This window comes from Labrus bergylta, chromosome 2 (genome assembly GCF_963930695.1).
Source record: "Labrus bergylta chromosome 2, fLabBer1.1, whole genome shotgun sequence".
In the NCBI taxonomy this organism is placed as follows: domain Eukaryota; kingdom Metazoa; phylum Chordata; class Actinopteri; order Labriformes; family Labridae; genus Labrus; species Labrus bergylta.
Window position 1 is genome coordinate 15203034 of NC_089196.1, and position 21943 is coordinate 15224976.

General features: G+C 39.5%; 2 protein-coding genes across 6 annotated transcripts in view; both read right to left on the bottom strand.

Annotated features, from left to right (window-relative positions):
- Window positions 1–5911, bottom strand: part of pip5k1bb (phosphatidylinositol-4-phosphate 5-kinase, type I, beta b) — a 33266-nt gene extending 27355 nt beyond the window's left edge. The window contains exon 1 of the mRNA XM_065965659.1: window positions 5789–5911. Coding sequence (XP_065821731.1) covers window positions 5789–5911 — 123 coding nt within the window. The remainder of the gene's footprint in view (window positions 1–5788) is intronic.
- An 88-nt stretch (window positions 5912–5999) lies between these two features.
- unc45b (unc-45 myosin chaperone B) lies at window positions 6000–21096 on the bottom strand. 5 transcript variants are annotated; one of them, XM_065965676.1, is made up of 29 exons: window positions 20739–21096; window positions 19843–20004; window positions 19697–19733; window positions 19411–19586; window positions 19115–19204; window positions 18840–19007; window positions 18517–18682; window positions 18235–18405; window positions 17951–18122; window positions 17538–17838; window positions 17156–17250; window positions 15630–15771; window positions 15399–15539; window positions 15121–15248; window positions 14744–14810; window positions 14523–14636; window positions 14225–14340; window positions 13991–14108; window positions 13727–13882; window positions 11420–12878; window positions 9948–10010; window positions 9803–9874; window positions 9471–9710; window positions 8697–8726; window positions 8544–8606; window positions 8307–8342; window positions 8134–8232; window positions 7989–8047; window positions 6000–7903 (listed from the first exon to the last, which is right to left on the bottom strand). In XM_065965676.1, exons 2-20 carry the CDS (start codon window positions 20002–20004, stop codon window positions 12606–12608), a joined length of 2793 nt encoding a protein of 930 aa, XP_065821748.1. In that variant the 5' UTR covers window positions 20739–21096; the 3' UTR covers window positions 6000–7903; window positions 7989–8047; window positions 8134–8232; window positions 8307–8342; window positions 8544–8606; window positions 8697–8726; window positions 9471–9710; window positions 9803–9874; window positions 9948–10010; window positions 11420–12605. The 5 variants fall into 5 exon arrangements, with proteins under 5 accessions (XP_065821748.1, XP_065821736.1, XP_065821740.1 ...); XM_065965664.1 differs by lacking the exon at window positions 8307–8342; XM_065965668.1 differs by having other exon boundaries at window positions 8307–8606.
- Window positions 21097–21943: the final 847 nt, after the last annotated feature.

Sequence of the window (21943 nt, forward strand, 5' to 3'; positions counted from 1 at the left end):
TGCAGAGCTGGAGAGTATGTGTGTTAGTGTGTGTGAACACTGGACACCTAAACAAGACAAGAAGTCTGGAACCACACTTGCAGTTCATGTGGACGTTTGACTAGTTTACCAGTTTGAGAAAACCTTTGTTAGCTTTGCTAACAAATATAGCAGTTTGTGTCTGAAAAAACATGACGCTGCAAGAAGAACACACGAATCGTCACACGGTGCAGAGTGCACAGTAATAAATCTGAATACTTGTTTTAGTAAGTTATTACACTGGCAACCCAGTTTTATGTTCAATTGAACTGTGGATGGTATTCGACCTTTAGGCACCAGTTAATAAAGAGAGACAGTAGGTGAGAGGGGAAGAAGGAGGGCGCCCACAGAGCCTATGACCTTTCAGGTGTGACATGAAGAAAAAAAACACAGCGAGAAAAAGGAAAAAGGAAAAGAAATAGAGACAATAATAGATTTAAATATTTTGGAGTGTACATCTCTATTTATATATGAAACAACAATGTACAACAGGACCATATGTCAAGTTTCATCCAAAGCCTTTTACAGGCAAGAAGAAGATGCATAATAAAAGACATATTAAAAAGTAGCCAAAAAATAAAAGAAAGACCACAACCTTGTTATGTATGGGTTTTTTTTTTTTTTTTTTGAAAATATGAATTCAATACACTCTTGAGAGCCTGTGTATTTGTAATTCAGAGAGTGTCTCCCTTTAGTTCCACTCTGCATGAGAAGCAGTGAGGAGGAGGAGGAAGAAGATGAGGTCACCCCCAGTTTCTATAGACTCACATGACATAAGTGAAGGATGGGGGGGGGGGGGGGGGGGGGGGGCGGCACACAGAGATGAGTAAATGGAGAGAAAACAGGGATGATGTTCTCCAAAGACAGAGAGGCAGGGAGAGGCTGCCCTGATGGGGAGATATACACTACAGCTCGACATTCTCTGAGACAAGGACTCATTACAGCAGGCTTATTATGTTCAACCACCAGTGATATCTGCTCAGGCTGCTTCAGCTTTCAACGTCACTAACAGCCCATTGCAATCATGATCACATGACAGAGAGAGGAAGATAGAGACTTGCCCATCGCAGACTTTCCCAGCTCAGTTTTACTCAGCCATGCCCTAAAGTCCAAAGGTCCTCTCCTTTAACCACAAGAGTGACAGGCAGGTGTATTATCGCTGAATATCGCTGCAGGAGGACTGATTATTATTCTCTTACCAATCAATTGTAAGAGTTAGAGGGGATTTGTTCAGTATGCCTTTATTGGTCAAATGTCAATAATCAAAGGCTTCTGAAAAAAAGAGGATGTACCTGGCAAATGACGTTCTTCAGCTCCCACATGTTTGTCTTCACCCACTCCTTTGTGTCTTGCTTTTTGAACCCTTCATTTTGCCTTATCTCCTTCCTGCTCTCTCACTCCACCATGCACTTTTGGGTCTCCTGAGTTGGCCATAGTCATTAACAGGGCAAGAAAGTAAAAGAGGGGGATGTGGGGGGGGTGCTCAGCATGGCCAGAGCAACAACAACAACAAACAACAACAAACACCACAACCTCTGAATAGTCTAAATTCCTGAATGGCTGCCAACAAATTGCTCTGCCTGTGTCCCTCAAACCAACCAATGGAGCACAATTAAGAGCCAATTACCGCCGGAGGCCTCCTTTCAAGTATCCTTTTAAACTATATACTTTTCAAAAAACCATCTGGAAATGGAATGAATTAGTTGATGGTATTATTGAGATTGATATCCTAATGTGTGTTTCAGGTCACATCTTGAAGAATTATATAGGTTTGTGTGAATACAGTGTTGTGACTGATTTAGGAAACATCGAGAATCTAAATCTTACTCAGAGGCTAAGAGGTCCTGGTTTCTGATCTGCTCAAATTGATTAAGGAAACAACATTCAGTTGTGTATTTTAATAAGCTGTTCCAGATAAGTCTGGTCTATTTAATTTCCCAACCTAAGGCTGTACAATACAGGCTGCTAATTATTTGTAGTCCAAAGCCCAAAACAAGGCATCACAGACTGTAACCTAAGCTATTGTCCCAGACATAAGATAGTTATAAAACACTAAACAAACATCTGTAGAATCAGAGGAACGACCCTTACATTAGTCACTTTCAGCAGGAGCAGAGCCAAAAACATGGAATAAATAGTTTCATAGGTATAGAGAGGACTGTGCTGACTGTAGGTCCAACAAGAAAAGCTGAGATTATTATACAGGACTTTTTTTTTTCAAATTGTAAGTTATTGTTTTTTTTTTATTGATTTCTGTCTTTTTTTGTATGACCAACAAGAACAGTTAGCATAATGACTTGAAGATGGGGACCTCTGGGTAAGACATGACTGCTTTTTTTCCAACTGGTATAATTTATGTTTGCTGTTGTAAATAATTATGTGCAGGGGGTTTTGTTTTTGTTTTTTCCGCCTGTGGGCTGAACATTGGTCATAGTAGTGATAAAAAGACAGTGAACTATGAAGTCCTGGTAGCTATCAGTAGTATGTGGTATGTGCTGACATGAGTGTAGCCTGGCTGATGAATGAGGACAATAAAACAGATAAAAGACAGAGAGGAAGGCAGAGGTGCGACACAACTGAACAGAAGTGTGGAGGCAAAAGCATCCAGTGAATAGACTGTGTGAATAGACTGCCGACTGTCATGTTTAGGATTTATGATACGAAGCACCCTCACCTTTATCTGTGCACTGATCTCATACTGCTGACTATTGGAAAAGAGCATCTGATTCAAATGTTGGCTAACTACCATAATTTTCTAATTGTGGATGCAAAATGAACAAATGCTCCACAAAACCAGGTCCTGAATAATAATTCAAGATGGTAAGTATATCAGTTCATGTTCAGCCATTCAACATTAGTCCATATTGGATAAATTGTGCACAATGCAGAAGAGGGAAAACACATTCATAATTGAATTAATAAAGAAACAATGTCACCATCAGTTTTCAATCCTAAGCAATCATTGGTAGCAACCTACAAAGAGTTGGCATTGGAAACAGCCATGCAGCATAACACACAACACTCATTAACCCATCAGAATCTGCAGAACCAGGCACATGTTGTATTTCAGGTCATCCAACAACTTTTACTAGATAAACCCCTGTAAACCAAAACATATAAATCCAATAAGAATGATGATGGGTTTTTTAAGCTGTTTGGGAACAGCCAAGAATCTCAAATCACTCGTTGTCACTTGCTGCGGTGCTTGACTAAAACTGTCAAGTGATCTGACTAAATGTAACTGAGCAGAGAAAGGAAACGAGAAAAGGATGGCATGGACTGCCGGAGAAGGGGAACACTGGAAAGAAAACAAACCCTGTTGCCATACTTTCATCTCATAGCACCTGAGACGTAGCATATTAGCGCTTCTCTGACCCAGGATACAACACTGTAGATAGGAGTGAAGATCCTCTGAGGGAAGAATTAGAGTGGCAGGAGAGGTAACACATAAAACATCAACAAGAAAAAGGTCCCGGACAATACAGTGAGAAATGTCCTAATCACAACATCTCCAATGTAACCAGATCCAACATGGGACCACACTAGTGTGTGTGTGTGTGTTCACATTCAGACCATTCAGGCAGTCAGACCATTATCAAGAATCAGAAAGAGCGCTGAGAACTACTGTTCACGTTGACTTATGTAACTGTTTAATGAGCCTCATATGCCTCTTATTCTGGTCCTGTCACTACTGGGATCCCATGCTGCAGTATAAGCAGAGTACACAGAGTGCTCTTTGACCCATAATCACAAGACTACACTAAAACCCTATAGTTGTTATTTTGTCCTGCTACCCCTTCACAAGAAGCTCATACAGCAGGAAAATGATAAAAGGTTTTGAATGAGTGCAGGTAAATTCATAAATGTTGCAATTAGCGTCACCATTTCATCCCTATCTATTAGCCAACCGAGTACAAGTATGATTTGTGTTGACAATGTTTTGGCTCCACATCCTTGTGACACTCCTGCTGCCACTCAAATTGAAAAACACAGGTGCTGCTCACTCTGACAAGCAACTTATCAGTGCAAGGGCAGAAGACAGCAGAACACAGGAGCTCAGGTGTTTGTCCCAAGGAGAGAGGACGGGATTTGCATCAGCTGTTTTCCCTTTCAAAAATCCTGTGTGGCAGGCTGACCAACCTGACCCAAGCTAGACCAACTCCCCTGCCACCCAGTCAAATGAGGAATAAACAGGAAGCTCCTATAAGAAACCACGGGCTCATAATGCTGTGTTACACCTAGTCCTAATCCTAAAGCTGAGCTACGGACCAGTTAGACTTGTATGATTATTTTTTATCCCCAAACCCGTAATAATCCAGTGTGAGTGATACATTTAGTACCACTGTATATTTTGACATATGTGGCTCTATTAACACTCTGCAATACAGATGTAAAGCCTACAGGATGACAACATTCAAAGGGCCAAATGCAATGCTTAATTAAGATGGCAAATCCAGGTTGGTTCTGTGTCCTGATGTTTTAGGACGGAGTGGTTTAAACTATTGGTCAATTTGAGAAAAGGCGAACAAATTATGCTGGTCTACTATACATTTCTAACACCTGAGTCATTTCTACAGAATAATATACATTTTTTTCATTTGCTCAAGATCAGCAGATGATCGAATTTGCTTCTTAGTCTAGTCAAGCAGCTGTAGTGTAATGCACAAATAACTAGTAATCTCCCGTTTTGAAACTGGCAAAGCTATTTCACAGTGACATTCTGGCTGCACATAACCAAGAGGAGAAATGTAGCACTCCGCTGCCAAGAAGAGTAATAATGTGACATATAATGAGGCTCAGTAAAATGAAGGGCTGGTCAAGTACAGGATCTCATAACATACACAAATAAAATATTTGGGCAAAACAAAATGTGTCACCTGGCAACAAGATAGGTCCATCCATGGGGATTTAGCATCTGTATGATTTGGCTTACAAAAGGTCAAAGTGGGCCAGACGTCAACAGCAATGTGATAAGGTCTTAGCTTTATTTTACACTCATTCCCACCAGGGGCTTATGGACAGGTTTCCATGAGGGCTATTATCATGTTGTCAGAGAATTTTCCCCTGCTTGTGTTACTCAACCTTCAAAGAGCTTGCCTCATTTCCCATCAAGCTAGAAGGACTTCCAATTTCTCAGTTAAAGTGAAAGAAAGAGTTGTGGCACATAAACAACAAAACTTCCTAATTGAAAGACGACAGAAAACAAAAACAACAACTAGACGTTCTTCCAGCCGACAGAAGCGCACAACTGTCCCACAACTACGCTGGTTGGATGACAAGCATAATCCCAAACAAGAATTGAATAGTTTAAAGGTGAAATGAGCAGAGCCATCGTCCAACTCCACATTTGAATCCATTGCCTTACTTATCGTTTTTAATATAAACTTTATTGTGCGAAATTAAAAATCTGTGGTCTATTTGAGTCTTATAACAGCCTTGTATCTGAGCTGTAGGTAGACTAACAGTTGCGCACCTGCATTTCTTTCACCTGTCGAACAGCTGGAGACTGACACTTACAAATCTAAACGTGATTTTTTTTTTAAAAAGGGTATAGTTAACATACAGGTCAACTTGGCATCAAGTGATCGGCACTAGCTGAAATCAGACTGACAGTAGCCTTACCAGCCAATCGTTTTCCTCTGGGTAGTCGTTTAGAAACAATGTTTTCCTCAGAGTGGTTGCTGCAGACAGTCCTTGCAGGAAACCCTGTCCTTAAGCAGTCGATTCCCCCTCTCACATACACAAATGCGGAAAAGAAACATATACGTACTGTGTATTTCCACCACAAACTGCGTTGTGTACAACTGCATAGACACTCCTCCAGCAGCAAGAAGCCCTGTGTGTTGTGTTTCCCTCTGTCCCTGCCCAGCCTCTTTACATACAACCATGCCATTCAGTGCGCAACCGGACACAAAACATGTCGAGCGACTCTCGACCGCCCCCTGCCGGAATGAACGGACCACAGAATACTAGAGTTTAGATGAGATGAGATTCAACTTTATTGTCATTACACATATACAAGTATAGAGTAACGAAATGAGGTTTGGCATCTCACCAGAAGTGCATCTCACCAGAAGTACAAATAAGCAGAAAGTGCAAGAGTCTGTGCTATGTACAGTTTATTTAAATGCTTACAATGAGCAGTAAATTATGTTTTCTTACTCCACACCATAGGACAAAAGAAATCTTTGTTTTTAATAGCCAACATACCTTGCATTAGTTCCCTGAGATAATAATATACAGAGAAGTTGTGATGTTCACTTGAAGAATAATCAAATCAAAGGCAGCAGAAAATACTGGAAATAAGATAAATATGTGTACAGAGATACTGACTGTGGACATCAAAAATATCAAAATTAAATGGCACAATGAATCATGTTGGATGGGAGATTTTTCTATAAAAATCCAAAAAGGGCTGAAAATCTTTTCCCTCATCCATAAGTTGTTTTCTCAATGGGAACACAGCTACTCAGAGCACCACAGTCCAACTGGTATGTTAACATTTTTTCCATTTTGAAGTATTACTTTTTTTTCTTTGTATTGCGATGGCCAGCAACATTTCTGTAAGTTTGATAGCATGGCTATAGAGCTTGCAAAGTAGCCCAGTAGACAAACTATTGGCTCAAGTTAAGGAGGAAAAATGTGTTTTGAGATGACTCTTAAAGATGTCAATATTGGGGGAGAATTGAATGAAAGGGGAGTTCTGTAGTTTTGGGGCACAGATAGAAAAGGCCCTGTCTCCATAACACTTGGTCCTGGATCTCTGGACAGACAGGAGTCTTTAGTCAGATGATCTTAATTCTCTGACAGTGTGACATGGGGACAGGAGTTCATAAAGAAGACCTGCTCTGTGACAGGTTGCAAGCTTGACTCTTTTGTAGTGGTGACAGAGAGGAGGCCTCTTAACAAACTGTTATCTATGATGGATAATCTTGAGCACCCTCTGCACCACCTACTGGACAGACAGCAGAGCAGCTTCTCTAACAGACTGGTCCAACTCCGCTGTCACAAGGACAGATATAGGAAATCTTTCCTATGGGAGGCCATAAACTTTTACAACAGCTCACCTCTTGCGAGCAGAGAACTGTCATCATGATAATATCTGTCTCTTCATAATGAAATCTGTTCTGCACATTATCATTATTATCCCTGCACTCAGTTTTACTTCATTTGTCTGTCTACTCATCATTATATTAAATAGATTCAGCTTGATAACATGTCTACACTCCTGCACTCTAGTATACAGTGGGTACGGAAAGTATTCAGACCCCTTTACATTTTTCACTCTTTGTTTCATTGCAGCCATTTGCTAAAATCAAAAAAGTTCATTTTATTTCTCATTAATGTACACTCAGCACCCCATCTTGACAGAAAAAAACAGAAATGTAGACATTTTTGCAAATTTATAAAAAATAAAAAAAAACTGAAATATCACATGGTCATAAGTATTCAGACCCTTTGCTGTGACACTCATATTTAACTCACATGCGGTCCATTTATTCTGATCCTCCTTGAGATGGTTCTGCTCCTTCATTGGAGTCCAGCTGTGTTTAATTAAACTGATTGGACTTGATTAGGAAAGGCACACACCTGTCTATATAAGACCTTACAGCTCACAGTGCATGTCAGATCAAATGAGAATCATGAGGTCGAAGGAACTGCCCAAGGAGCTCAGAGACAGAATTGTGGCAAGGCACAGATCTGGCCAAGGTTACAAAAGAATTTCTGCAGCACTCAAGCTTCCTAAGAGCACAGTGGCCTCCATAATCCTTAAATGGAAGAAGTTTGGGACGACCAGAACTCTTCCTAGACCTGGCCGTCCAGCCAAACTGAGCAATCGTGGGAGGTGTCATCATCAGCCAATCCAGGACCTCTGAGAGATTCTCTGAAGGAATTAAATAAACAGGTCAGGAATAATATACTTACATCTACATTTGAACATACTGTGATCCAGTTTAATGTTCACTTACCTTTCACTAGTTTCTGTGTTGTCATTCTCTCCTGGTTGCACCTCTATATCGGACATCTCCTGAAACAAATTCATTTTCAAAATCAGGATATGTAAGTGAGAAGAATAAAATGATTGTATGTATAACAATTATTTATTCGTATTACCTGCTGTTTTTTTTTTGCATATATTAGTTTTGAAATACAAGGTAAGTCCAATGACTAGTACTACTACTACTACTACTGCTGCTGCTGCTATACTGGGGCCTGTAAAACCAAGAGATAGGTATTAAAAGTTAAATACATTAAATACAACATATCGTACAAAAATGTATCCTCACCTGATTTTTAGTATTTGCAAGACAAATATTTGAGCACTTCGTGAAAGCAAGAAGACAAAAGGATGGCAGAGGAGAGCCATTTGTGTTAGTAGCCAAAAGCATTATTTTCTCCAGTCAAACAAACAGCATAAATGGAAGACACTGATTGTCTTCTGGAGATGTTAGCTTATCAGCAAGCAGAGGACACAAAGTGTAAGCAGGAAAAATTCTACAGATTTGCTCGTGTTCAGAACTTACCAACAATTAGACCAATATTATCTGAAGATCTAGTTTGGGTATCATTTTCAGCGGCTGATGATACTGTGATGGTTATATGAGAAAGAATTGGTCAAGGGTGAGTCAAAACACTGAGCAGCATCGTGCAAAGGGTGTATCTGCAGGAAAGCTTACCTCTGCCGAAAGCACAAATGGTGTTGTTGTCTAGTTGGAAAAAAAAAAAAGAAGTGTTGCAAAGTGTTATTTGACTGAATGGCATTAGCTGTTGGGCATCAGAAAAGATGTTTGATTTGTATACAATGTTACTTTTTGTTTGAATTAGAGAAATGTGTGGAATTGTAATATCATTGTGAACAGGTAAATCAATGAACTAGCAGTGAGTGCACAGAAACATTTCAATCTAGAGACTAGTGTGGCTTCAGGGCGCTTCTGTCTTACGAGGATACTGAAAGTTGAAGGGAGAAAAACATTGACTGCAGAGCTTCAACAGCTAATATGTGGATGTGGACTGAATCGGAAAACTCCGCAACAAAACTTTAACAAACCGTGCCCAGTATGATGCAGAAGACAGGAGAATATAATCAGTCAGCTAACAGAATATGATCAAAAGTCTCTGCTGTATTTCAGTTTGTGAACACTGTTCCTGAATGGTCATAATTACAGAAGAATAAATAATCATCATGACACCTTTGAGTTACTCAGAGTAAACATTACCAACAAAAAGATCTTCTTTACGTGATTATTCAAACCCATTAGAGGATACTTATGTGCAAGTAATCCATATGTGTGCAATGGGTTTTCTACTTTTCCTTCAAACTAAAATATAAGCTGAATGAGTTCAAGGGGAAACTCAGAGGACAATATACACAGAATGGGCTTGAGGAAATCAAAAAGATAGTATAGAAAAAAAAAGGAGATGTAAACAAAAAAGCAAGTAAAGATAAATACCTTGACATTTGTCTGATGCAAGATGACCTTCACCTTCAAACTCACAACTACCATCTGTATAAGTGGAAACAAAGGCCCGGCCATCATGCTTACAGACACTGTTGATTGGTGGAAATCCTGTGCAATTTGGGATGACAGGGTCAAGCTCCATCAAGAGCTGTGTATTATTGCAATACACAGATTTCAAATTGGCTGCACATCCTTGATTCTCACAGAAATACCGGTGAATAGGTCTTTCATCTGTAACATTATAAAGTATATATGTTATATGAAAGACTATATATTGATTGTTTTTATTCATCTTAAAATTGGATAAATAAAAGAGGACATGCCTGGGCTTGCTGTGACTAGACAGCACTGAGCCCTTCCCACAGCAAACACCAGCAGAAAGAAAAGTGTCACCCCTGTAAAGACAAAAGATTCATTATACTGATGGCTGTCGGATGGTTAAGTGGGGAGATAAGTCAGAACACGTACCGTTCATGTTTTTCTTGCTGCCTTTCAACTCTTGGTCACAGATAGGTTATCTCTGCTCCGGTTCTGTAAGATAAAAACTCAATGTTAAATTCCTCCTTGTCTAAACAACTACATCCTGTTATAAGGCTACCCCTCTTTTCGTTTCTGTCTGTATCTATTATAATTTTCATAGTGACACCTCCTGCTACTCAAGTCTTTCATTCATTCATTTTTTCTCCTAGCCTATATCAACTCTTCAATGTAGACTTTTCTGAGTGTAATTGATGAGCGCTCTCTCAGTCGCCTTGCCCTCCCTCTTTGTTCCTTAGTTAGTTTATGTTTGTTTTTTTTTTTATCAAATTTCCTACTTTTGGGGGCTACCTTGCATTTAGTTTTTGTTTTGTTACCTAAAGGTTTTACTTCATTTTTGTTATGGTGGGTTAAAATATTGATCATCTCTCCTTGCTTTTGTTTAAGTGGTGGTCTGAACTTTATATTTGAGTTTGTTGTAGAGGAGGGCTTTGGTTTGTTTTATTTTAAACCAGCTGTGTTGATAAACAAAGGGTGTGTGTGTGTTATTTTGTCTTGCAGTGCCAGTGTAAAAACCTGAACCTCTGGAACCCTTCACCCTTAACTGTATCTCACTTTTTAACTTTCTAAACAAAACATCTCTTAACCGTCTACAATTAGTTCAAAAAGCTGCAGCCAGACTATTAACCTAACCAGGGGCCAGTTTCTGAAAGAAGGTTTTGTGCAAACTCTGAGTCCGTCAACCCTGAAATGAGGGAAACTTTCCGTTTCAAAAGCGGAGATCACTCAAACCCGAGAAAGAGGGGTAACTCCAGCCCGTTCCGGAGGGAGCGGTAACTTTACCTGTGAGTCAGGTAACTGAGTCTGTGAACCTAACCTGGTCGGGAGCAGGTTTTCATCAATGAACCCCGAGTTTCTCTCGGTCTCCTTTCATTTCCTCATTCTTTCATTCAGTCTGTATAGCTCCCTGACGTGTTAGTGAAGATTCACCTGTTGTCTGAAGAATCCAGGTTGGGTGGCATTACTACAGCGTATTTAAACGAACATGACGTATGTGAGGCTCGTCATGAAGGGGCTTCAAATTCATGTTAGCGTTTTATCGTCGTGGTGCACGCGCTGAACACCGGTCGAGTGGACCTACTGACACTCCCGTGAAATGAATTATTATGTATGATATATGTATGATTATATGTATGATTATATGTCATCATCCATTACTGTTGAACCTGAGTCAGAGGTGACAATTTCCCCTCGCTGAAGGATGAGGTTTTCAGACATTTCAGAACAGAACAGGCTCGGGCCTGGACCATACATCATCCAATCACACATTTTAAAAAGCTCACACCTTTAAACTGTAAGATAGGTTATTGAGCAGGTGTTGCCATGACCACGCTTTGAGGATTCTAAATCTAATCCAAATTCTTAATTAAATTCAGTTTTCGCAAAGTTTAAAAGTAGTTTACCTTGACGCCAAAAAGGGAACTTTTTCCTTTTTCCTTTACTGTTGTCCGTACGAGTCCGCCTGACGATGGGCTCGCTGCTCCGACGTAATTCACTGAGCTCTCTCCTGGTGCTCTCCCGTCGTGTCCGACGCGCATACGCGACTCGGTGAGTAGTCTAGCCGGTTGGAAATGATCAACCCTCCCGCTCCACATACAGGCGAGTGTTTGCGGTGTCAAGCGCAGCATCTCAATTACAGCAAGGTCTTCACAATAAAAGTTCCAGGTTTAAATGTCTATGACGGGCTTTTATTGTGAAACAGCGATATCAGGAAATGGTGTATTTTCAGTGCTATCAACTTAACACAGACTTAAATAAAAACACAGGAGAGAAACACAACTTCAAACCTCACAGATTCAGTTCGAAGCTAACGTCCTGAGAAGTGAATACAGCTGAACTACTTTCTAAAAGAAATTCTTTCCAGCAGAAACCTTTATGATTGTGATGACTCTCGTCATATAGGCAAAAAAATGGATTATCTTGCCTCTCAGCCGAGCTTGGGTGCAGCTAAATCAGCTTTTAAGGACATAACTGAATGGAAACTCTCACCAGCCTCAAAATAGGCCTACTAAACTAAAATAAGTTTAAAAAAAATAATAATAAAAAATGTTTTGTTTATAAGTGAGAAAACAAATTTCAGTTGTTGTTTTTTTGATAGTAGCCTAGAAGGAACTTCCCTTCATAAAATAGTAAATTATTTAAATACTATAAGTCTTGATTTAATATTATAGGCTACGTCATGACATTTTCTGCTGGTAATAAAGTGGCAGGTAAAAAAGGTGTTTTATGACTGAAACCCAGTAAATTGTGCTGCTGCCTGTCTTTGCCAGGACGCTATTGTAAAAGAGATTCTTAATCTCAATGAGACGTTTCCTGGTTAAATAAAAAAACTAAATTGGCAAACTGTTATACTTTGTCATGAATGCTGAACAGTTAAACCAAGTCCAGCCAAACACATGTGAACAGATCAGTCTTAAATATTCAATCACAGTTTGGATTTAGCACAAACTTAAATAATACTTTATGTTATATGGTTGGATGAATCCTTTAATATCTCTGAAGTTGAAAAGCATTAGAAAAAAAGTCTGTACTATATGTAACAGAGGAAATAAAGAAAATTGTCCATTGGTGTTTCCTTGTAGCAGCACTTTAAGAAGGGCTGCTGAAAGGTTTGATGAGACCAAGATCCATAGCTTTGACAAGGCACGCACGTGCAACATCGATGGTCTCCTGCCTCTTCGGGTTGTCCTCAGCTTTGCCGATCACTGAGAGGATTTCCAGCAGCTCACTCTCGATCAGCTTCTTCGACAGCTCACTGTCATCTGAGTTGAGCATGTTAAAGACAACCACCATGCCACGGTGTGCTATCCAAGAGTTGCTGTGCAGACACAACCTCTGCAGGATCTCCATCCACTGGGTTGTCTGTTTGGAGGGAGCAGTCATCCAATCAGTGACAAAGTATGTTTCTTACCCATTTTAAAAATATATATATATTTCTCTACATCTGTGTGTATTACTCAGTAAAAAAAAATGCCATCCTAAGAGAGTCAGTATAAGTCACAATACATTACTCGGCCCTTCTCCAGAGAAGCTTGGTCATATACGTTTCATCAGTGTAATCTCAATATGAGGTTAAAGGTGACAAATGTTTAGAAAAAATACAGCAGGAAGCTTGTGTTTAACACTGGAGTTGTAAAGTTTGAGAAGGCTGTGTGTTATCTATGTGAAGGGGGCTCCCAAGTCGTTATTTTATTGTATTGACAGACTAAATCATTGCAGCTGTGAGGTAATTTTCTGAATCTGAAATACAAACATAACCTCAACTTCAGTAAGCTATCAGTAATCTCTGATTAAGAAAGCTACAGATACACAGCTATATCATAGCTATAGATATCAAAGTGATCCAGTGTGTCCCAAAATTCTATTTTGCTAAAACCGTACAGATTGATACTAAGGTATTATCATTCAGTTATCTGAATTAACTCTCTTTTTAAAATTAAAAAAGTATGACACAAAAATAGGTAAACTGGCAGGTTAAAGCATCAGTGACATTTCTACTTTGACAGCAACTCCAAAAACAGCCGATGCATTGACCTGCAGCGGAATAAGTGATTACAAAGAACTGTAGGTCTTTAACGTAGAGCCATGCAGTATTGGTTATAAGTATTGGGCACTAACCAACACCAACTTTTTCACAATAAGGACCACAATGCTTTTTTTTAAATCACTGTTGGGATTTGACGCAATCATTTATATTCTGTTGTACTTACCACCACGGTCAGTTTGGTGCAGAGCTTCTTCTCAGAAGCAGTGAGCATGGCCAGAGCTCCAGCTGCAGCTACCTGGAGTTTCTCGTCATCCTCGCCACAAAGCAGCACCAGCAGCTTCAACCTATCATTGCCATCCTCCAGGTAACGCTCTTGGACCTATGAAACACAATTGTTAATTATTAGTTTTTTAATGGAGCCACACCTGTTGGAGAATGCACAGTGTTTGTTCATATTTGCTGTATTTGCCTGGTTGTCTGTTCTTACATTTTTACATGTAACAAGGTTGCACATGCACTCAGTGGCAGCCTGTCTGATCTGTTCGTTCTCCTCAAACATGTAGGTCTCAAGATCTGACAGGGCGTTCTCTTTCACAATCTTTACCCTGCGAAACAGATGAAGCATTAGGTGACAATGACACGCAATAATACTAATCCTGAAAATGCAAAGAAATTTGAAATTAACCATGATGATAACATCAGTGATTGTGATAAATGTTACCGAAGTTTTTCACTAAAACCAGCCAAGTTGGTAAGGCCTCTGAGAGCTTCGTAGTTCTGTGTTCCATCTCTGTCTGTGTGAAGGAGGTTAACTAAAGGTCGCACCACCTCATACACCTGCAAAGAAAGAAAGAATTGAATTATAAAAATGCCTTTGCTGAGCGATGAGTCACACACCAAAGCATTGAGAAAGTAATGTCAAAAGTGAAGAATAATTAGACAAGCTGATTCCATTTCTCTCTTTTTCAAATTGCATGTATAAGGACTGGCAAAGACAAAGCCAAAACAGGATGTCTTACCCTCTCACCGGGGAACGCAATTTCAGGGTTGGAAATTGATGCAATCTTGGCAAGGGCGTGGCAGGCCTTCACCTTCCCCACTTCTGTGCCTTCCAGAGCAAGTGGTATTAAAGCCTGAGTGCAGAGCCAGTGGTGTTACAGCAGTGAACAACAGTGGAAATATTTAGCATGAAACAGTTCATCAAGTTACTAAATGTCCAAATTGTAAACCCATCACTCACCTTCCCCCCACCTTGGGCGACAATTATTCCACGGTCCTTAGGATCCTCTGACAATGCCAAGAAAACCCTTAAAAAAAACAAAACAATTAGGTTTAACAATCTTGTATTTCTAAGCAATGTGCCAAAGATATTGTTGTCATCCATTTGTGTTTTAGCCTGCTTTGCCTCTTCTCTGAAATTGTTTTATTAAAACTATTACATAACTATGAGAATGGCCTGAAGGAAAATTAAAGGGAGTGCTTATGCACGCGATGTCGAGCTGATTACTTTGTGACGAGTCCGATAGATTTTAGGGCTTCCTTTTAGATTCATGTCATGTTATATGGTGCATCTGATTGCCTCATCAGCACTTTACTGTGATATTTTTCTCCTCCCACCTTGCCAGCATCTCCTTGGTCTGATCAGTCAGGATGGAGTTGTCTGCTTTGACCATGACAGCAAGAGCTGAGATGACTCCAGCCTTCAGCAGCCTTTTCACTCTCCTATCAATAAAATCCTTCTTGTCCTGAAGAAAACAAGTATAAAACATGTGTGTGTATACAGTATGCATACAGTGGTTAAACATTTAAACATTTCCATGTGCACCTATATCCATATAAGTTCTCTGGGTTGCTGTCTGAGAATAGTTAATTTTCCTTTTTTTATTTATTTTTACCTTGGGGTGTTGTTCAGGCACATGTTGCTTTGAGAACTTGGCCAGTTGAACCAGCTCAGGGATGATTTCCTTCTTGTCATAGCTGTTGGTGCAGTTAACCAGGGTGCACGCTACTGCATATAAGATTGTCTTGTCCTTAGACTAAAAAGACAGAGAGGAAAAAAAAGAGAGTTTACTTTTCAAGTCTACACAGATAAACGGTATGACTTCTTCTGTCTGTTGTCTCCTTACCTTGGCCAGTTCAAACATAGCTTTCATGGCAGGCTCATCCTCAACGAAGTCATCTTTCACATCTGCATCATTAGTCAAATAAGCAAGACCCTCTATCGCCCAATTCCTTGTTTTGTTATCAATCTGGGGATTACAAAGCCACCTAGAAGAACAAAACATGAAAAATGTTAACTTTTAGTGCACACTTTTATGATAACGTGAAGTGTTAGCATTGCCAGGAATTATTGTACGGAATTAAATCAGCATAAAAATTATAATTGAACATAATGTATATCCATAAATGTCTCTACCTTTAACATTTGAATGTCATTATGTCTGACTTTAACTATCCTGACTTGTTCCGATACAAAGTTTGTCACTAGAGAGGTACATTTACATATTTCTATAGAATATTTAATATTATATATTTTGTTGCACTTTCTTGAAATCTTATGGTTTAAATGCACATTGGGTTAGCGAGTATGGATACAAAAAGTCAAAGCTTACAGTTTTGTTTTTGTTTTTTCTCTCTTCTTTCTCTTTTTCCTCTTCTTCTCTTTCTTTTAATTTAATTTTATTCTTTTTATATAACTAATTTTTGTTGTTTGCCCTTCCTTAAGATGTTAAATATTGTAGAGAAAGGGAAAAAAACCATGATGGAGTGAAACATTCATGAATTTATGCAATACAGATTCAATCTACCTCAGTTTGATTTCAAGTTACTTTAAACAACTGTAATACATGTTTCTGTATTGTAAGTGATATTTTTAGTATTTCCACATCACTGGGGGACACGATCTTTTGACACCACACCACTTGAAAAAATGTAAAATATTGTCATCCTTATGTTGAATATAAAATGTGTACTGTGTGTTAAGACATAATGACAATAAAAAGTATTTAAAAAAAGCATACAGCTTTGTAAAATGCTAAAAAAAAAAAGAAACGTGAAACCCTCAGCATAATGGAAACTTTCTCGTCCATCGAGACACTGAGTTTGCATAAGCATATTAAAAGTAACATAGTGTATGTTTTTGGAGGTAGATGTAAACTAACACTATCAACTGAAAATAAATATTTTTTTCTGCAACATCAAAGCCATCAAAACACTACCAGTTAAGATAACAAGCTACCAAACAAAGACGCTAAGCATTTTAAATAAATGTGTTAGTAGATTCCAGTGCACATCAGACTCCTCATCTGAGTCTGGGTCTGAATGAGGCTCACTGAATCGCTCCATGTTCTCTCTGTTGGTAGCCATCTTGATGAATACTGCTGTTTCAGTACCACTCTACTGCAAATATCTCATAAGAGGGGAAATGTGCTTCAAGCCTCTTTTTACATATACATGATATCATATTGATGGTATATTGTTGTAAACCATGATAAATGTAATATACATCAAGGCTACATTTTTTTTAACTTACCTTTAAACATTTTTTGGAGGAAAACTTTAAAATACACTGGAGTTGTTTTTTTTCCAACAGGTTTCTTTATCTCCCCCCCCCCCATTATGGGAAATAAACTGCAAGATTCTTTGTACTCACTTTCTGCATTGCTTGGCGAGTTTCTCTGTGGAGCCTTCAGCAAACTGCCTTAAACTGTAATCATCACCTCCAGCTGAACCCAATTTACAGAGACCCTGAAGAGGACACAAGTCACATACTTACACAAACAGTACCTGGAAAATGTATAATCTAATATAATTCCATTCTACATTATGTTTGAACGGAACAACCGTACATTTTTGCATATCGGTTTGACAACAATAGCCATGCACAATGTTTGACTTTAGAGGCAGCTGTCTTTATTGTTGCCTGCTTACTTTTTACTGTGTTATATATTTATTATTATTTTGTACATAGTCGCTAAAAATAAAGCTAGAATTAAGTTCTATTTGGTGTTCCGTTTTTTCCTAAGGACACTCACCACCAGCGCACGTATCTTAATCTTCTCATTCTTGGTCTTTTTGTAGATGTCCTTCAGCAGTGACACACCATTGGTGATGATGAAGCTGGCACGGCTCATCTTGGTGGAGGAGTGGATCAGAGCCTCCACAGCAACCATCTGGTCCACCTCCCGTTCAGAGGCACATAACGCCACCATCATCTCCATTATACCCTGATGTCCAACCAGAGCATTGCCCACGTCAAAGGGACCCTGAAGCAGGCCCGAGATGGTATTGATTGCATGAATGGTGTTGTCCATATTATTGGGGTCAATCTTGGATCTAAAGAAAGGAGAGCAATGAAAGGAAAAAGAAAAAAACATGGGTTATGTTGGCTAGGTCATCATTTAGAGACATTTAAACCATGCTCAAGAGTGGATTTTCGTGTGTGTACTTTATATATCCATCACAGATGTCCCTGAAGTTGTTTCTCTCTGGGTCACATTTGAGGTCGTCATAGATCTTGGTGAGGAGCACGCTAGCAATCAGCTGTGTGTTGTCTGTTAAGGGCAGCTGGTCTGGCAGTTCAGGAATCTGACCACATACCTTGAGGATCTTCTTCAGACCTGGAGAACAATCAAACATAGGCATATGTAGAAATCTCATGTCAGGGAGTCTGGGATGCAGCATTGGACAGCAACTCCAGTAAAATAAGAGACCTGTGGCTGTCTGCCTCACCGTTGTCAATAGTGAATAGGGTCCTGGAGTGGTCTACCTCTTTTTTGTTTTTGCGAGGTACATTTTTGCTCAGGAGGTTCAGCGCCTGGTCTCTGCCATGGCCAGACACCTTCTTACTGGCAACCATCTCCAGCAGAGATAGGAGAATAGTTTTCAGGTCTTTCGATGCATCTGCAGAAGGAAAATGATATGAAGATTGTTTGTCCCTGTCAGGAGTGCTGTGGAAAAGTACAGCCAGAGCATTTCTGTTTTCCTTTCTGTTACAGGTTGATTGTTTCTCACCCAAAACCAAGGCCTCTTCTTTTCCATAATCCCTTTTATCTCCACCAGTGAGGGAGTCATTGATGCACTGGAATAGGTTGCAGGTTGCAAGTGCAATCTCCTCATTGTCAACAGCCATGATGCTGCACATTTTATCAACACCCACCATGTTAACAATGGCCATGGCCTGTTAGGGGGCGAGAGAAAATAAATGTTTGACTTAGTACATTTGTGATAAAACTTTTTTTTTTTTTTTTTTTACAAATATCATTAAACCTTACTTCTAATGGCATCATATAGGTGAAGGTCGTACTTGTAGTATAAATAAGTAAAAGTATACTCACCCGAGCTTTGTGTCCTGTGCACATGCCTGACAGTGTGCGAACAGCAGCCAGGACCATCTCTGATTTTCCTGTCTCTATCATGGTGAGCAGCAGAGACACTCCGTTATTCTGGAAGATTCTTTCTGCTCCTGCATCCTCTCTGGACAGCACAATCAGGTTGTTTGCAGCCTAAAGGGAAAGGGACAGGATGCAGAAGTGAAGACCAGATAAACAAACAAAAACTTCATATACTTAATGCAACAGTGTATCTGCTTCATGCCAGAGAATTTACCCACTTTTTCCTTCTTATCCTTGTCCATTTCTTCATCAAAGAGAATGTCAAACATGTTCTGAACCCTTGAATCGGTGGAAAATGTTGTCTTAAGCTGTGGAAAATAAAAATGAAACTATTATTTCCTGTTGTGACTTTTTTCCAGTAATACACCTAACCCAGTTTCTCTGTAGCCACTGATCACTGTTTAATACATGTAACAACAAGTTGGTGATGAGTTAGGCAATTATGGAGAGTCATTTGTCTGATTCTTATCTGTCCTGTGCTTATGTGTGGGTGTTTTGCTCCTGTGAGGCTGACCTTGGCCTGGATATCAGCTCCAAGCCTGCGTAGAGTCTCCAGAAAGGTCTTGTTCTTTGGTTCGAGGGTGGCGCATCTCTGCACGTCCTTAAAAGCCATGTCAAGTTTACCAAGCTTCTCCAGAGCTTGGCAACGCCGGTACAAAGCTTTAATATCTGCTGCATCGACATCAATTGCTAAATAAAGGGAAGAAATAACCATAATGAGCTTGGAGATGTAGGTTTGAGGGATGTTTTTTTTATTGATTTTGCTGCTGTTATTTGCTTTCACTATGTATTTACACTACCTTTAGATGCATCAGATGCTGCATTTGTATAGTTTTCCTAGAGGATGAATAGAAATGTTAAAATTGAATCTAAATTTTCCAACAAAATGCCACATATATTCCTTTGGTAAAAGTTTGTTTTCGTACTGCTTTACCAAACTGCTTACCTGTTTTAAGTAGCATGCAGATCTGTTCCTGTATATGACAGCAAGCACTTTTTGGTCTTTGCACCCCTTGACGGCTTTAGTGTAGCATTCAATGGCCTTGTCGATCTCTCCTGCTTGAAAGTGTTTGTTTCCTTCATCTTTTAACTGGACGGTGTCTCCCATCTGGTAGAAATAGAGATTATTACAGCACGTACAATTTAAAGACTGCAGCGTTTAGTTTTCTAAGTAAAATCTAACACTTAGGTTTCAGTGTGTCCTGTATTTGACACATTAAGCACAGGATGGACACAGACACATTCAGATGGACAAGATGGGGTTCAAAGTACAACAATCAGGAATTAATTCAGCATAAGTATCAGAAATGAGTTTCAGGCCTGTTTCGGACCTGGTAAACAATATTTCAAATAATGTCAAGATTCAACAAAGTCTCCTTAACATTAAAACTCTTTAAGATTTCAAATGAAAATGGCTGTGGGGAAAAAGTATAGCAACTGTCCAAAAACTGATCTTACATTCAGTAAAGACCATTATTTAACATTCACCCTATCGAATAACTATCTGTCCACACATTGTATAATCCAAAAGTACTGCAGAAATGTTTTTATTCTCACCGTTGCTGCTAATAAGTGTCCTTCTGACTAGGGTATCCTGGAGCAAATGGCCGTGCACATGTTATCTCTAACTTTAAATGGCCCCCCCTCAGGCCTTATATGGGCATGGTCTCAGACCCCCATAGAGGCTTTGCAACAAATGCTACTTTCCTACTGGACCATCTCCCACTGATCCCCGGATAACTACAATCCACACTTCTCCGTGTCATGATCTAAAGTAACTTCTTTACTCTTAAAAGCCACTAAAAAAAATAAAAGCAAATCTTTGTGTAAACTGTACAGTACCTTAAGGTTTGTGTGTTGTGTGTCCTGCTCGGTGTAGATGGTCTAGTCCTCAAGTCCCTCGTGTTTGTCACAAACTATTGCCTACGTAACCTTCCCCTACTTACAACTCAAATTATATTTATAATGAATCCCAGTGAGGTGTGGCATTGCCAAGAAAGGACCATCCGTCACACATAAGGGTTCACTCCAAGCACACTAAAACTCTAAACAGCAACTTTGCACTAAAGGTCATACAATCCCAAACCACCTTGTATAACAACAAATATCCTCTCTATGTCTATGAGATATTAAAGGCTCTGGTAATAAAAAATCTATTTCCTATTCAATACTTTCTTTGATAGAGACCCCCTTTGAGACCCTTTGAGGTAGTCTGTTCCTGATAAGATCTATTTAGGGCACAGACAGCTGAGAACTCGCCAGCAAATGCCTGATGCCAAAGTGGCGGGAGGAGGGTTTAGAAAGTGTGGGTGTTAGGAGACGGGTGGGGGGTTGACAGCTGTAGGATCACAGAAGAACCTGGTAGCTTCTGGAAGAGGCCACCAGGCTAAAGAGAAGAATCTGGAGTCCAATGAGTTGATGTCAGGAAGTTGATTGTGCATGTAGAGGTTACGGTGAGAATGCATCATATCAAGAACTGTATTCAAGGGTTTGTTGCCCTGTGCATGCAGGAGCAGGTCAAATGCCCATGGTAAAGGAATGGGTATAATTTTAAAGTGTGGTGCTTTTTGATGGTAAAAATGGTATGGGTATTTCTTTGACAAGGCTGATTCCTCGGAACAGACAACTGATATAATGTCTTTTGTTAAATGCCAGATACAAACAAGTTTCATACAAAACAGACATGTTAGTGTCTTACTTTAGATTCTATAAACACATCTCTTTAAACGGCTCCCAACTTTGTTGGCAATTTGAATGGTTACTAAGCATATGTAACACATTTTATACAGATTACATTTCACAGTGTGATATATGCATATGGTCCCTCATATGCTGTCTTTTTTCCACTGTGTCAATGTTTTCTGTTTTACTCATGGTTTCACATCAACTCTCAGGAAGTGCAGATGATGCAACGTTTGAAAGTCCTACATCATGCATAGCATTTAAATCAGTGATGTCATTTCGACATAACTCTTTTTTTTTGTTTGGCCTTTGGAACCATAAATTGGAGCAATGGCATCTAACAGTCTTGACTACCTCACTACTCA